We start from the raw sequence: 16941 nt of genomic DNA on the forward strand, positions 1-16941 counted from the left end.
ATAATTTATTTTGTCATCATTTTACAATTTCTTCTTCTAATAGTTGTCATTTTTGTCTTAATATTATAACTTAATTCTATTAAACAATCTACTAATGTTAATACTATGTTCTCCTAAAATTATGATTTTTCTCTTATCATAGCCATCAAATGTCATCAAATGTCATTATTCAATCCCACTTTAAATGCCTTGAAATATTTCGAACTTTTCCTCAAAATAATAGGTTCAATCCTAACTGCACAGCTCACACGCACACACACATATACACATTTAGTTACCAGCTGTCTTTGTGGGATGCAGACATGTGATGGGGGGGCAGTGGATGCGGTTACATTGGGGGTCTCCATCCACACACGTGCAGCTAGAGCATGAATCGTCAGGGGGGTACAATTTGGAGCCGTCTTCATATTCTGAGCCGTCCAACACGCATTCTGCATGGAGATGATGTCATCCATTCACTGCGGTGTACCTAATGAAGTGTCCACTAAGGACAACTGTAGGTGGGTCTACCTTTGCAGACAGGGCAGCAGCGATGCGGTTCCCGTACGGGGTTGGAGCATCGTACGGGGGGACACTTCTCTTCGTGGCAAACGACGTTGCCGCTCTGTAATGCAGCAAATGCACGTCACAGAGCCATGGGGAATTTCCAAAAATAAAAAATGGTGGTTGTGAGAGGACTTGCCTTACACCTGCACTGCAGGCAAGGGCCACTTCCGGGTGGGACAAACACTTTTCCGTCGGCATACACCCTCCCGTCAAAGTCGCACTCTGTCCGAGCAGACATACATGGGAAATTGAATATTTTTCTGTAAAATATCTTTCTTGAAAATCTATCTTTTTCTTAAATATATACATTTCTTATTTAAAAAAAAAAACTTTTTTTCTACAATATAAAAAAAATCTTGAACATGTATGACTATTTACTTGAAAATGTAAAACTTTTTTCTTGAAAAAAAACTATTATTTTCATTAACTCATTCACTGTGAAGGACATATTTATTTGTCTTTTCACAGACATTCAATCCCAGATTTCCAATGAAAATAAATGATCTTGAAAATACTGTATATCAAATTGTTTCTAAAAAAAAATAAAACGATTGGACTTTTTTTTCTGCACAAATATGAGTTTTTCATGACAAGGAAAAACTTCTTTCGTGAAGATAAACTAGTGAATTCTTGAAAATGTAAAAAAAAACAATTCTTGAAAATGCATGACTTTACTTGAAAAGATATGACTTTTTACCCTTTACTTTTTAATATATAATTTTTGGGGCGGGATACTGAACTTTCTTTCTGGAAAAATGAACTTTTTTTTAAAAATATGCAACATTTACCAAGTTAATCTAGAATATTTCTTTCTTGAAAATGTCAAACTTTCTCTTTCTCTTTAACTACTTGAAAATATGACACTTTTTATGTGAAAATATACAACTTTTTCTCAAAAATATAAAATAAACACTTGAATATGCAAAATCTCAAAAAGTATAAAACCTTTTTCTCCAAACGTCTACTTTTCCCTCACAAATATGACATAATATAGTGTAACATAGAGTCTGTAGAGTACAAACCATTGCATGTTGGACAACACTCTCCCTTGCGTTTCGCCGGGTGGCTGCAGCGTGGCGCAGGACACGACGCCTCTGTGCGCTCACATGACACTTCACCTGCCTGACAAAACACATGGACAGTTTGCATTACACTCACATCGACAGAATAAAAACCTCATGCAACAAAAAACCTTCAACACTACTAACACAAAGTGCAACTCACAGAGCAGCGGCACTCGACGCAAGGGTCACCCGTGGACGGAAACTTCTGTCCATCCAAGTACACCCGAGACTCGTACTTACACTCATCACACCTGCGAGTCATATAAACATAGTGGAACATAGTAGTGAATGTCATTGTCTCATAGAATTGATTGATTGATTCATGGGTAGTAGGTGTTACCGTGGGCAACAGTCTCCGGCGCGATGCACGGGATTTGGACAAAACAGGGCAGGACACGGACGAGGTAGACATGCCACATTTCCATCCTGAGGCACAATTTTAGTGTTTACTAACAAGTCACGTTTGAAACATGTCATTTGAATTGTTGGACATACCACACATGAGCATTCTTCACAGCGATCTCCTGTAGGGATCACAGCTCCATTTGGGAAGTGGTGACCATTCACACCACAGCCTGGAAGACACACAATTGCTGTCACGCTTAACAGCACACACACGTGTTTACATGACAGAACACAGAGGGTATTAAAAATCCTTTTAAAACTAAGTGGAATTACATCTTACTTCCACTAACTAAAACTGACTATAATTATCATGAAAATATCCTTTGTTTTTGTAAGTTAATATCACACATGAGTTTTCGTGGTTCATTTTAAATGTATTTATTTCAGTATTGATGTACCGGAGCAACAGAAGAAGGAAAGTCAGTTGTATGAGAACTGTTGTTTACTTTACTTTATTACACAATCCTTAGTAACTTTTTTTTTTTTTATCTTGCCCTTGACAAATACTCTAAAAAAAAATAAATAAATGAAAATAATAATAAAACTAATACTAAAACTAATAACAACTACAGCGAAGCATTTTCGAGAAAACAAAAACGGACAAACTTGGTCTATAAACCAATTAAAACTAACTGAATTTTCAAAAACAAAAGTCATTAAAAAAGTAACTATAGTGAAAAATCCTAAACTATTACAACCCTGCAAGACACACACACACCTTGACACACTGGACAGCAGGAGTTGTGTGGAGGAGGCGCCGGGTTGGTACAAGGCAACGGGGGGCAAGTTTCCCTCTCGCAGCGAATGTCGCCCTCCTGGCAGAGCACAACATGAAGCTTCACTTATAGTTGTTGTTCATCTTTTTATCCAGCGACGTATGCTTTTGGGGTGTTATGTGAGATTTTTCAAATGTATAATAACAGCCCGGGCTCAATAAAAGTTTGGGAAACACTCACCAAACAGTGGCAGACATCACACGGACTTTCGGCTGGCCTCCAGTTTGCTCCGTGGTCGTACTGCACGCCAGAGTGGACGCAGCCTGACGATACAAATTCAACCTTGTGTTATCAAGCAAGTGTTTTTTTTTTTTGTTTGTTTTTTTTACCATTAATATATTTTTGAAAAAGAAACAAACTTTCTTGAGAATATAAAACTTGTTCATTGCAAAATATAATACTAACTTTTTTACTCAAATACATACAATCTTTAAAATGTACAACGTTTACCCTTTAAAACATTAAAAAAAATTAAAAAATGTTACATCTTTTTTCTCCAAAATACAATATAACATAAGAAAATATATGAAACTATATTACTTTTTTCTCTAAAATGCAAGACCCTTTCCTACAAAAAACAAACAAACAAACAAACAAACAAACATATTTGCTAAAATGTCCAAGGTCTTTCTCAAAAATATCAGAATAATTTTCTTAAGGCAGTATTCCCTAACATTTGCGAGTGTTGGTGAAGGTAGTGAATGAGCCTTCATGTCAGGGTTCATTCAAGATGCAAACGTTCTCCAGACGCAAGGAAATTTTGAACGTGTTCATTTTCGACAACAAAAGTACAGGCGAACATCTGGCGAATATCTGGAAAACGTTTGGTGAACATATGCAACCTTGAAGAAACCCTGAGGGGAACGCAACATTCGCTCCCTTTGCAAACACTTGCAAACGATATGAGCTTTAAAGACCAAGTGTGAAGTAAACTTGGTCAACCATCTTTTGAGTAATACTAACGGCTAAAACTATTTTAAGCCTACTTTTGTTAGTTTTTATAATGCAACCCATCCAGATTCATAATTAGCAACGCGCTTAACAACGAAAATGCAAATGTTCGTCAATCTCCGGTAGTCTTCGGCGAGTGGCGTCATTTGAAGGGATCAATTCGCCAGTCAGTCAATGTACTGCATTGTTGATTGTCCCGTTAACTTGTTGCCATTGTTATCTTGCCATTGCAATGTTACCTGTGCACCGCTGGCAGCACTCTCCAGGTCGGTTCTCCCTTTGGGTGCAGTCCAGCGGCGGGCACGCCACGCCCGAACAATCGCTCTCACCCCCCTGTGTTACATAAAACAAAAATTGTTTCGGTTCTAAGTGACAAATGCATTGAGACACATATCGTAACTCTTGTGTTTACAATTTGTATCTAGTAATAATTTATGTAATATTACTTTATTCAAGTAAAATTACGTGGTGTACTTTCTTTCACACCATATTAACTTTTTCATTTAATATTTATAACTTTTTATTGTAATATAATTTAATCTTGTGAAATGATAACGTTTTGTCTCAATATTAAGTTTTTCTATAGTGGATTTTGTATATTTCTTTCTTTTTCTTTCTAATATTTTTATTTTGTTCAACTAAAACATACATTTCTTCTAGAAATATTTGTTTTTGCATAATATCTTTATTTAATGCAACTGAAATCTCAAATTTAATTTTTTTTTAAATATAGGTTTTTACTTTTTCATCTTGATAAATAAGCTTACTCTCCTAAAATTAGTTTTATTTCCTGTCAAAATATACTTTTTCTAGTCATTATAAATAGTATCTATGTATCTATCTATCTATGAGAGAGAGATAATATTGTATATATTTTTAATGTTTCTTAAAATTCCTTAATATAATTTAATTATCATTCATCTATAGTTAAATAGTTAAATAGTAATATTCATTTCATTTCTTATATTTTTACTGTACTTAATTTTAATAGAAATTAACTTCCATTATACTTTTTTATTCGTAGCCATTCCTACATTATTCTTATCATTATTTTATTCCACTGTAATCATTTTTAATGAAAATATGAAACTTTCATATTTGTTTTCTTCTTTTTAATCCCTCATCATCTTAACATTTTTCCATGAATATTTGTAACTTTTTTTTCCACTTAATATGACTACTTTATTCTGATAAATCACATCGCTTGTGAGGTCTATTACAAGATTTGCCAATGTGGTTAAAAGCGTCGGTGTCAGTGTTTGAAAAACTCACCCCACATGTGTTGGTGCTGTGGGTCACATTATGAACTCTTGTGTCGTGTGTCTCACAGTCTGGAGAGAAGAACAACCATCAACTTATACAGTAGCATGTATCGTTCGCGCACACGTGTGTGTGTGTGGGGGGGGGGGGGGGGGGGGCTGGTTGCGTGTGCGTGTGTGTGTGTGTGCTCCAAATAGCAGGAGTGAGTGCACTGCTGAGCCACAAAAAGGAATGCGGAAATAATGGTGTCACCCCAACCCAATCCACCCCACCCCCCCTCCCGCCACCCCCAATCAGCAGCAGGTTTTCATCAGGTCACACTGCATGGGCAACATCTGGCTCCACTCGTAATGACAGAGCTGCGCGCCAGTGGTGTCACACGTTTTTCTGTGTGAGGAGGGAGGGGCTTATGGGAAGAATCCTTTTCAGCATTTACTGTATTCCATCCATCCAATCCATCATTTGAACCGTTTATCCATTTCCTTCATATCCACCACAAGGCCCATGTGTAAGGCAATTCACTGCGCTAGTAAAACGACTGCGTCTTATCAGTAACAATTTTTCCACTACTCGTGCTACTTTTGGCCTACAGTGTCCAATTAAACCTTACTAGTTAATTAAGAAACACTAGTAGGTCCAACTTGATGCTAGTAGCACCAAAATGACCACTAGTTGGGTTGCCTCACAAGTAATTGTTGTCCTACTAATGTGCAAAAATGTCATACAGTAGTGGAAAAAAACCTCCTAGTAAGACATGGTCCATTCCAATAATGTGACGAATTGTCCAACTAGTGAGGACAAGTAGCATAGTAGTACATGAACCTTCAGTGCGAGTTAAAGTTTAGTCGGAATCGCCGACGGAAGCCCGTTTAAAATTTGAGGCGGAACGGCCTATAGACGGGTACTATTTTTTTCCCCTGCAAAAAATGACGGACGACGGAAGAGTACCCATGCTGTTGACAGATGATGAATAACGGACGCTCAATTTTTTGTAAAATGCCCAGCTCTGCTATGTCAACGTTGTCCTACTAGTGTGCAGAAATGTGATACAAATAGTGGAGAAAAAAAATAATAGTAAGACACAGTCATTTTACAAGTGCACTGAACTGTCTTAACAGTGAGGATGAAGGGCGTACTAGTAGATGGTCGCTGATATTGAATAAATGTTTAAATGGCCTTCCATAGGGGCCACAATTATCTGGAGGATTTCCTGTAGATCACATATCACTCACGCACGCACGCACACATGCACGCACACACATAAGTGACATCAGTGCCTCAGTGGGAGTTCACCAAATGGCTTTTGCTTGGCTTTTTTGGGGGGAGATAATTACTTTAATTGTGTCTGTAGGGTGGGGGGGATGTAGTAATCACAGAGAGAGGAGGACTATGGAGTGGCCTGAAGCCAACAAACATTTCCTCTAACAACCCAAGCATGAATGAGATCAAAGTGTGTGTGTGGGGGGGGGGGGGTATATGTGTGTGAATGGAGTGGGCGCATCTGGAGTCTCCTCATGTCGACATGCGCAAACAATTAATGGCGAGATGGAAGAGAAGGCAAAGGGAGATGATTATGGGAGGACCTTGTTTACACTGGGGAGGCTAAGTGGTAGACAGTGGCGCACAAAGGGGTGGGGCATCCACCTGAGGGAGGGTGTCCACAGCCCACTCATGGAATAAAAATGTAAAATAGGCAGCAAAACGTCTTTTGCCAGGTTATGGACCAGATGCATGTCAAGCATATAAATCTCCCATCCAATTTTTAGGAGGCATCTCACTTTGTGGACGCCGTGGGCATCAACTGCACTCTTCTCACGCCACTGTTGGCAGAGGAGTGTTTGGCATGTCTGCATCACAGTCAGGACTTCCAGGTTTGAATCTACTGTGTTGGGTGTGCATGTTCTCCCTGTGCTTGCCCTCTATGCACATTCCAAATACATGCATGTTTGCTTCATTGAAGACTCTTTAAATAAATTGTCCATAAGTGTGAATATGATTGTGACAAATGTATTTGGATGCCTTGCCTCTCTGCCAGTACACAAAGTGAAAATGGAAGGAGGATGTTTGACTTCACCCCTGTTGAGATCTTCCACACCAAACTCATCAAAGCATGCCTTTACTGAGCTAGCATTGTGCCAAACTGTGCCTACAAAAGGCTACTTTTCTTCCACCGGTCCTAAACTGACACAGTTACTGTACATCCTGAGATTATCAGAGCATGAGCTGTTGAGTCCATATTCATAATAGAGGATTAGGCCCATTATTGCTATGTAGGGACTTCAGTCTTAACACTTCTTTGCCACCCCCTCCCCCTTCCTCTATCCCATTTAAGAGTCCATGTTAAGTCGTAGGAGGACAATAAATACATAAACTCCTGCATACAACGCACCAAAAATGAAGACTTGCTGGCCAGCTGTGAGTCTTGAGTGACAGGCAGCAAGTGTCTTTAATAGGGTGAAACCAGATAGGCGACCAGTCAGTACACATGCCAACGCAGTTGTCCCACTTGCGGAAACAGAACATGTATTCATCCAAGAACTTGGCCGGCGCTTCCTGTGTCATCTGTTACTTTGGCGATGTTAGTATATATATAGGTACACTATACATATACTGTAAATATGTATGTAAAGGTAAATACAGGTACCTCTGATGATGGCTTGACACGCAACCGTTCCGGATGTGCAAGTGCACACTGTGCTGATGTCGGTCTGCCAGCGTCGGCCATCCTCTACCTCTCCGCCCTCCCACACACACGTCCGACGGACACACTCGCATCCCTCCAGGTGGCGCACTCGCGACTGCAGCGCCTCGTTCTACAACAACATGGAGTAATTGCTGTATATAGTGTGTACTGTACAGGTATACAGTGGACACACAACTGTTCAAAGTTTGTGTTTTTTTCTAACCACTCAGATTTTTGATTTGAGTTTTTTAGGATATGAGCCATCAGTCAGTCGATTAAGTATTGCATTGACTTCTAGCACAAACTTGCAACACAAACGCTGTGTGACAACAGGCAGAAATTTGCCAGTCGACATTAGTAAATATTCTTTAAAAAAAGGCTTCAAGCTGTCAATTGACTTTCTTAGCTGAAGTTACTGTCACACTAAACATGAAACAGACAACATGCATTACACATGCATTTAAAACAACTAAATATCCTCCACTAGCTTAATGCTAACATACAATGTGAAACACCATTGGCGTTTATAGTGGCATTGCCTGTACCCTTTAAGCAACGGCTACCTAAATACGCAGCAACACATGGAGACAAATAATATTACTCACAGGCTTATATTCTTTATCCTCTACGAAGAACTAATATTATTGCCGTATTGAGAAGCTGAAAGAGGAGCGGATTTTCCAGTACAGTAAATTCGTGTGTTTGTCTTATACTGCCCCCTGGTGTCCACACCAGAATGAGCAGCACTATGTGCATTGAAGGAGTCTGCAAGTATATTGCATTTTTGCGAGTGGTATTTTTCACTAAAAAGTTCACTTTCCAAAAATAAGGACATTTTTAAGTGACCCCAAAACTTTTGACTGGTACTGTATACATTATACTGTAGTGTGTTTTCATGAAAAACATGATGATTATGAATGTGACCCCACATTTTTTAGCGATAGCGTACTGTACACTGCATACATTTCTTTAAAAATTAAGAAAAAAAACATGGCTAGTATGCGTGGTCTCCACCTGAGCTTGGAGCAGGTCCAGCACACGAGCAAGTTCCTCCAGCCTGCTCTCCAGCCTGCTCAAGCCCTCGTCCCGGTGGGCCTGGGAATCGGACTTTCCCCTTTGAGGGACTCCTGGTGGGCCCAGGACCGCTCCCCTTTGCAGCTGCTCACTCTGGATGGTGTGTGGTGGATAATGAGCGTTCTGGAGCGGCGCCCTGTGCTTCCTTTTAGCTTTACTGCTGGTGGAAGAAGCCTCCTGTTGCAGCACTGGGTCACTGACATTGTGTGAATCTCCAATGAGCGTCTGAGTGGATGCAGGCATAGCATCTACGAGAAGAAATAACAAGATATATAGAGAAAAATATCCATGCATTACTTTTTTTTTAAATTAAAAGCACATTTAGGGCTCACATTATGTTCAGTGGACCCCCTGCCCGAGGCCTTGGAAAGTTTCCAGGCCGAGTTAATTGACTTAAGTGTTTGTTTAGCCGCTGATGGCAAGACAATGTTAAAAATGTAAACAAGGAGCAGGAAATGACTGTCAGTTTGGCCTTCGGCAAACTGAAATTGTTAAATTCACGAAAGCATGCTTGCATGCTAGCATGCTTTACATGATGTATTGTTGACCATACACCAAATGCACAAATTACAGATGTGCGGAAGCCAACAAAGACATATCACTCAAAAAAGGTGTGTTGTTGCATGTATTACATGTATCGCCACATTCAAGTTTTGTTTGTTTTGTTTTGTACATTTATATCTTTCATTTCTTAAAGAAGAAATAACAATATAATATGAACAATAATGTTCTCCAATCTCGAATGAAATGGAGCAGAAAAAAGACAAGATTTATTTATCTCCCCCATGTGATTGTCATTGTCCCGATTTTTAAAATCATTTTTAGTTTTAATTTCATAAAAAAAAAAAATCTTTGTATTACGAACACTTTTTTTTCTAAAAGTCCTATTTTTAACTCATTCACTGCCATTGACGGATTTACTTTTCTTTTCAAAGTCCAGCCATTCAATCCCAGGAATTTATTAATATATTTTTTAATTTCTTCAAACATTAGGGTAAAAGAGGGTCTGAAAACGTCTGGCAGTGAATGAGTTAAAATCTTTTTTTCTTTTAACTGGTTGTAAAAAAAAATCTTTAAATGATCTTTAAATAAATATTTTTTATTTTAATCAGATGTTGACATATTTTAATTTAATTTTTATTATCATATTTTATTACTTTTTTCTTTTAATCGCATTTTTAATATTTGATCCTCAATCTGTTTTTTAAATATTTTCTTTTAATTATTTTAAACAATTTTAACAATTTTTATTGTAATATATGTACTTGTTAACCTTATTTGAAAATATAAATGCTTCTTTAATTAATTCCTTTACTTTAATTAAACATTTTTCATTTAATTAGATTTTTTATTTAAATTTTATTTAAATATGATTTTATATATATCAATATTTTTCTTTTATTAGATTTTTTAATCTAATGTATTTTTTAATCTGATTTGATAGTTTATTTGACACAGATTTTAAAAAATGTTAAAATTACATTTTAAATCTTAATCTGCTATAAAACATTTTTTATATCTGTATTTAATCGTATTTTTTGAAATTAATCTGACTTTTAATGTATTTTTCCTATATATCTGTTTTTGTAGTTATATTTTTTTCTGTTTTCCTTTAAACCATTTTTGAAAAATCAACTTTCACACAGACAGAAGACACATGCAGGGATGCGGTTCATATTTCATTTGAAACTCTATCAAACAGCCAGTTAGACTCAGGGTTTTTTTGGGAGGGGGGGGGGGTTTACAGTTGGAAATGTTTACCTGTCACGTTGTCACAGTGCCAAGGACGTGTCTCATAAGCCTTCATTGAGATCTCTGCTTTTTTTAAATGACCCTGCAAAGAAGTCAAACAAATCACATTGAGGCACTACATTCCCTTCACCTCCTCGGTTTTGCTCTCTAATGTACCAATCAATCTTGAACAGTTTAAATGTGTACTTTACAGACCACTTGACCCCTTTTTCCCATTGCTCCGTAGCCTGTTTCCTGATAAACTGAGGCCTGCTTCCCTTATTCACTTCACGCTGCGGCTGTTTAGTCCCAATCCTTTGGTTTGTAACTTTCTTGTGTAATCTTTTACTGTCCTTTCTACAAGTTGCATCTACCTATGTGGTTGAACTTTGGCTAGAATATGAGGATTTTTTCATCATACAGATCAAAAACAGGAACGTTCGATTATTGCATGTCTCTAAAGATTATCGTTAGTGATTATCCTGCTGTGCTCACAAGTCCTTGTGTGTGTGTTCAATATAAGCAACGGCTGCTAACAGTTAGCCTAGCTGTCTGCTTTTTTTTGTATTTCCGGCAGTCTGGAAACCCTGTGGCACCGTCCTGCCTCTCACAGGTCAGTCATGGTACTAAGTCAGATATCATGGTTTGGGGGAAAAGACCCGAGATTGTTGGAGGATTGTCGTTCTGTCTGCGCTGTGTTGTTTTTGATTATTTGTTACTTTATTAAATAAAAAAAATCGTTACATTGTTTAAACTGAGCATCCTGCGTAAATAAGAGCAGGCCGGATACTAGTGGACCACGGTATGTTTTGAGCGTTGGTACTATTGTCAACATATATAGTCCCCTCCAAAAGTATTGTAATGGCAAGGTCAATTCCTTTGTTTTTGTTATATACTGAAGACATTTGGGTTTCAGATTAAAGGTGAATATGAGACAAAAGTTCAGAATTCCAGGTTTTACTCCATGGTATTCACATCAAGATGTGTTAAATAACTAAGGGTCAGAGCACTTTTTGTTTGAAGCCGACCAGTTTTCAAGTGAGCAAAAGTATTGGAACATGTGCTTGATGTGTGTTTGTAGTTGCTCAGGTGTCGCTGTGTTTAGAAGAAAAGCAAACCATATTGAAGCTGAGAGAAGAGGGAAAATCTATCAGATCTAGTGCATAAACATTGGGCGTAGCCGATTTGGAATGTCTTGAGAAAAAAGAAGTGTACTGAGCAACAGGCATCGAACAGGTGGGCCAAGGGTAAACGCAATACTAATCAGAATGCTGTGCTGGGAACATATTCTTGAAAAAAATGTGTTTGGGTTGATTTCTTCTTTAATGCATTTATTGCAAAGTTAGGGTTATGCAATATCAAATGTTGGTGATGATGATTGTGAGACAAATGTTGAAGGGCCGTCAATGATAAAATACATGTTATGATTATTGTCATGAAAATCCTTATGAAATGTGATTCTATGATGAGTACTGTATTTTGATTTGATAAACAGAAGGGACATGATGGAATAATTGTATATTATTGTACATGTGTGATGATATAAAAACGCATTGCTTGCTGCAAACCTCTTTGAATTGCGCTACGCCCACCAACTTAGACACTGACCCATTCACCACTGCACAGATATTAACCACCCCATATTAGGTATTATTGTGACCGCCTCTTTCAGTTTAATAAAAGAAGCAAAAGGGAAACAGAGCATTGGATGACCTTGGTGCGGTGAAATTGACTGTCTCCCCTTTTGCAAAAGGCAACATCTGACTCTGATTGTGTTCTTTGTCTCCTGTCTCGATTTGGTACATGTCTACTTGGTAATAATTCTGTCATTCTACTGGATAACCTTAACAAATGTTTGACTGTTTTCCTTTAAGTTAATTTAATAATGCTTGTTCCAATACTTTTGCTCAGTTGAAAAGTGTGTGGTTCGCAAATTCACGATTGAAAAATACACAAGACAGACCTTGCTAAAAGGAGAATAGTAAATGAGTTATTTTAGAGGTTGTGAAGAAGTGACATACACGCCATCATACTTGCGCTTGTGTTTTTTCTAAATCAAACCATCTGTAAGCATCGAAAGTTCCTGGAATATTAGGTTGAAATGCACATCTTATGTTGTTGAGACTCGAGAGGCAAGGCAAGCTATGTCTTGTTTGAAAGAGGCAGAGAAATCCAACTAAATGTGTCTTGCGTGCTAAAACTTACACTAAATCTGCTGTCTTTTCTCCCTGGTGTGCTTCCCAGGGTGACAACAACATCTTGTGGTAGTTCCAGCTCCAACTTCTCCTCTGGTTTTATGAGGACAACTTGCACTTCTTGACAGTCCACAAAAAATACGAGCCTGTCCGGCTCTAGGCTGAGGGCCAACTGCACCCATTCTCCTGAAGAGAAGGGGTTTGTGCCGGGGAAAAGAAGGCCCCGAACGCCCCCTCCCGCCCGGTAGTCCACACGCAGAACATCGTCCGGGGCGGAGGAGGTAAGCTGGAGAAGAATAGACGATGACGATGTGGAGAGAGACAGAAGGGTGATGTTGGTGCGCTGCAGCTGCTGGCCCACAAAATACATCCCCATGCTTCCCCTGAGTTCAGAGCGCAGGATTCGGGAATACTGGGCGGGGAGCGTTAGGTGAGGCGCCCTGGGACGGATTCTGTACATGGCACCTGTGGGACTGTGCAGTCTGGACACACCGCTCCTTGGGTGGGATATGTTTAGAGCTGACAGCAGGTCAATCGCTGGGGAAACACAAACGACACATCACATTATGCTGGAACACTGATGCGCTAACATAAGCAATGTGAGGCAGTGTTTGCAATCGTTTTGGAGTCTGATTTATTACAAATGTAATGGATCTTACTGCAGTTTATTACAGCGTTAATGCAACGCAACATTAATACAGTATGACTCCACAGTGGGGAGAGATAGCAATAGGAGATGGATGATGGATGAATGAACTTATGGCTAGATGAATTGATGTTGGAGGGATGGGGGGGTTGGTTGGTTGGACTGGTGACGGACGGATGGGTGAATGGACGCAGTCGGTTGGATGGTTGGGTGACTGGATGGACGGATAGACAGATGGATGAATGAATGGATGGATGAATTAATTGATAGATAGCTGGGTTGGTTGGTTGGTTGGTTGGTTGGTGGGTTGGTTAAACTGATGGATGGAGGATTGGATGGCTGGCTGAATGAATGAATAGATAGATGTAGGGTTGGTGGTTTGATTAGTTGGTTGGACTGATGGATGGACTGATGAGTGGAGGATGGCTGGATGGTGGAAGGATGGATACTTGGTTGGTTAGATGGATGGATGGATGGATGGTGGATGATAGATGCACATGATAGATAATAAGGTGATGAGTGAATTAAAAATATATACTATCATATGTACATATCACTTATTACTTAGCATTTTTATGTCAAACCACTCCATTCAGTAAAAAAAGAGAAGAAAAATAAACAGTTCAAAACTACTGTATCTGCAAAACATTATTTTGTGTGAATTCATCAAATGCATTTTATTCAGAGTCCAAGTTGACATCACCAATACAATAAAAACAACAATATATATAATTCTTCTCCTATACCGCTTATCCCCATGTTTTATTTTTGTGTGAAATTTTTAAACCATGTTTAATTCATATAACCTCATTCCAAAGTCAGTTACCCAAAATGTTAAATGCATGTAATAAAATACACTGAAGTGGAATCAGCTAGGGAAATAAAACAATAGTCATTAGAGTCTGGGAAATATAGTCATCTACTCTCATCTAGTTGAATATGTTCTGGCAACATTGGTTTTTGAGTATTGCTGTGCATTCTATTACGCTGCATTATCTTCAGTGCATCACCAACTAAAGGAGGACCCGCAATAAGGTTGTATGGATTAGGAAATCCACTTACCATCGTCTTGATATGGAGCAGACACTCCTTGTGTAGACACTGCCACCACCCACAGTATGTCCAACACCAACACTAGGACACTCTTCATTCTCCGTCCTATGATATCATTGAGTTTGGAGGTTCAACAAGGAGATGTTCCAGAGAGCATGCAGAGAGTGTGGACACAAAACATCTGGATCCCCTCAGAAGGCCACACACAGCATACTTTTTTCACCACTCCGCTCCACACTCACTGCCACTTTTGCCGTTTTCATTCTTCTTCTGGTTGTGAGAAGAGTTGCAAGGTGAGCGGGAAGTCTTTGCACTTTCTCAACTTTTTTCCCTCCCCTTGTTTTTTCCTTCGTTTTGTTGGGACACTCTCCACCCATCACGGACGAGCAGTGTTGATTCTCATACACCCCCGCCTCCCTCCCTAGCTCTCTCTCTGCCTCCCTCTCTCTCCTCAGTCCCCCTGGCTATCAGCTAAACCTGGTGTGGAGACTGGAGAGGAGCCATGAGACCCAGTGGATAAGAAACATGTGTTTTTTCCCCCCCCCATAGGAAATGATGCTAGTAGAAATCATTTGTGTCAGGGTCAAAATGTCACCCTCGTAAAATGATCCACTGTACAGGCAATATGCCGTGGCTAACCGCTTTATTAACTTTGTTGTCACCTAAAATGCAAAATTGTGGCGTACAACACCATAAAACATTTATTAACTGCACAGGAAATGATTTAGGTAACATTTTATCTTTGTTAAAATGTCGTACAAGTGGAAAAATAAGTTAACTGCTATAATAAATTGTGTACTGCCCATTGAATTTGATGATGCGTGACAGATGCATTGAGTTCAAGGAGGTGGAAGCCAAGTCAATGTCATGCTCTTAAACGTTCTTACCTGCTATACACGTGTCATAATAATTTAGACACTATATCAAATTGTGGACTACTCACCCTTAACTTAAAGGATGCATGATGTTGGCCTCAAACCTCAAACATTTAACAATAGAGGCAATGCTCTAAGTAACAATTTAGCATTCTTGCCTGTAATAAAAGTGTAAAAATAAGTATACCACTATATTAGATTTTATAATCATCTGTGATTTTGATGATGTGTAATGTCACCAAACTAGTAACATTTACAGATTCTTACCAGTCATGCAAGTTTAAAAATAATACTTGCCAACATTTTGTGCTAAAGATATTTTAATGGTTTCTGGGTAATTTTGGGCTGCTGAGTCGGAAAATGACTGTTTCTTTGAATTGGGTCTAGTTTTTGAGATATTGCTATTTTTGACAATTAATTAATTGATTGATAATGAATGTGCTTTGACAGTTTAAGAAATGTACTTTGACCATTACTTAAAGTAGTGTTGGTGCGTTGATGCCACGTCACGTGTTTTTGCTTGATTTTAATACGAAACATGATTTGTATATAGAAGGCTCTCTGCGATAAACATTGCCGTCTTTCACAATATTGCACCAAAAATGGAAGTATACTGTATGGACATGCTTGAAAAGACAGGTACAGCCTCATCAAAGCTGCAGTATTAAGAGAATACCACTGCCATACCTTACGCATTATTAGCACTTTGATAAATAACTAAAATATGGAATATCTCAAAAACTAGAGTCAAATTGGAAAAAAATCAGTAAAATTAGCTTCACTACAATACCTTAAAACCGTTAAAAAGATTTCTTGGCACCAAAATGTGTGTTGATCAGTGTAATCAAATTTCATATGAAATTGTGTACTACTCACGCTTGACTTGCATGACGCATGAACTCGGTGTAAAACCTCTAAAAGCATTTAATAGTAGGGACAATATTTTAATAAAAATGTTAACATTGCTGCCTGTAATCCACTGACAACCCAAGCTAAACTTACAGTAACCTTTCCCTGATATACAATTATCTTTGTCCATAAGTCAAGATCTATCATTTCAAGAATACTTCTTTAACACTAAGTCGACTTACATGTTAGCCAGTGCTTTGGTGCTATTTTGGGGTATCTTAGGGTATAGCAGCCTCTACAAGTACTGATACCTTAAACTAAAGCTGGTTTCAGCGCAGATTTCGATACCTGATATCGGTACTCGCCCATTCCTAGTGACTTGTGTGACAGTGCCTTGAAGAGGCTGATTGTGTAGTTACTTACCATAACTACATTCTTGATTTCTGTTGACATCTGGTGGACAGCTTCCATTACTGCACCACATCATCTGTTGTCGCCTCACCTGTTCATCCAACATAAGGAAAAACATCAAGTTAATTCAAGCGCGTTGTTTGAATGCCGAATGTGTGATTTTTAAACCTACCTCAGGGATGTTTGTCCTCCATTGGGAACCCAACTGTTGCCAGAAAAAAAAAAAAAAGTGAGACAGTTGCACTTTCATCACTGGAGTCCTTGCGTGTGTGAGCGTGTGTGTGCGTGCGAACATGTGTTTGTGTGTATGAAAGGATGTGGGTTAATCTTCAGAAGGTAAATGGCGGATGTTTGATAACTAATCCCTTGTCAGGCCGCGTTAGTGCTTTTGCATCACTAATTAAACAAATCCAGCATTCAGG

General features: G+C 38.7%; 1 protein-coding gene across 4 annotated transcripts in view; it reads right to left on the minus strand.

Annotated features, from left to right (window-relative positions):
- kcp (kielin cysteine rich BMP regulator) overlaps positions 1 to 16941 on the minus strand; it is a 48324-nt gene that overhangs the window by 22100 nt on the left and 9283 nt on the right. For 2 of the 4 annotated variants that reach the window (XM_086029075.1, XM_086029074.1), the window contains exons 4-21: positions 16692 to 16724; positions 16532 to 16610; positions 14394 to 14489; positions 12696 to 13222; positions 10521 to 10593; positions 8700 to 9007; positions 7647 to 7815; positions 5015 to 5073; positions 3982 to 4075; positions 2972 to 3054; positions 2734 to 2830; positions 2106 to 2185; positions 1951 to 2036; positions 1771 to 1861; positions 1569 to 1668; positions 683 to 768; positions 511 to 604; positions 279 to 431 (exon numbers count right to left, since the gene is read on the minus strand). In XM_086029075.1, the coding sequence (XP_085885201.1) occupies positions 279 to 431; positions 511 to 604; positions 683 to 768; positions 1569 to 1668; positions 1771 to 1861; positions 1951 to 2036; positions 2106 to 2185; positions 2734 to 2830; positions 2972 to 3054; positions 3982 to 4075; positions 5015 to 5073; positions 7647 to 7815; positions 8700 to 9007; positions 10521 to 10593; positions 12696 to 13222; positions 14394 to 14489; positions 16532 to 16595 (2260 nt within the window). In that variant the 5' untranslated portion in view covers positions 16596 to 16610; positions 16692 to 16724. Of the gene's footprint in view, positions 1 to 278; positions 432 to 510; positions 605 to 682; positions 769 to 1568; positions 1669 to 1770; positions 1862 to 1950; positions 2037 to 2105; positions 2186 to 2733; positions 2831 to 2971; positions 3055 to 3981; positions 4076 to 5014; positions 5074 to 7391; positions 7447 to 7646; positions 7816 to 8699; positions 9008 to 10520; positions 10594 to 12695; positions 13223 to 14393; positions 14655 to 16531; positions 16611 to 16691; positions 16725 to 16941 lie in introns of those variants that run through there. The other 2 variants (XM_086029076.1, XM_086029077.1) reach the window with 2 other exon arrangements.

This window comes from Filicampus tigris, chromosome 4, assembly GCF_054856515.1.
Source record: "Filicampus tigris isolate MCC_2025a chromosome 4, RoL_Ftig_1.0, whole genome shotgun sequence".
In the NCBI taxonomy this organism is placed as follows: domain Eukaryota; kingdom Metazoa; phylum Chordata; class Actinopteri; order Syngnathiformes; family Syngnathidae; genus Filicampus; species Filicampus tigris.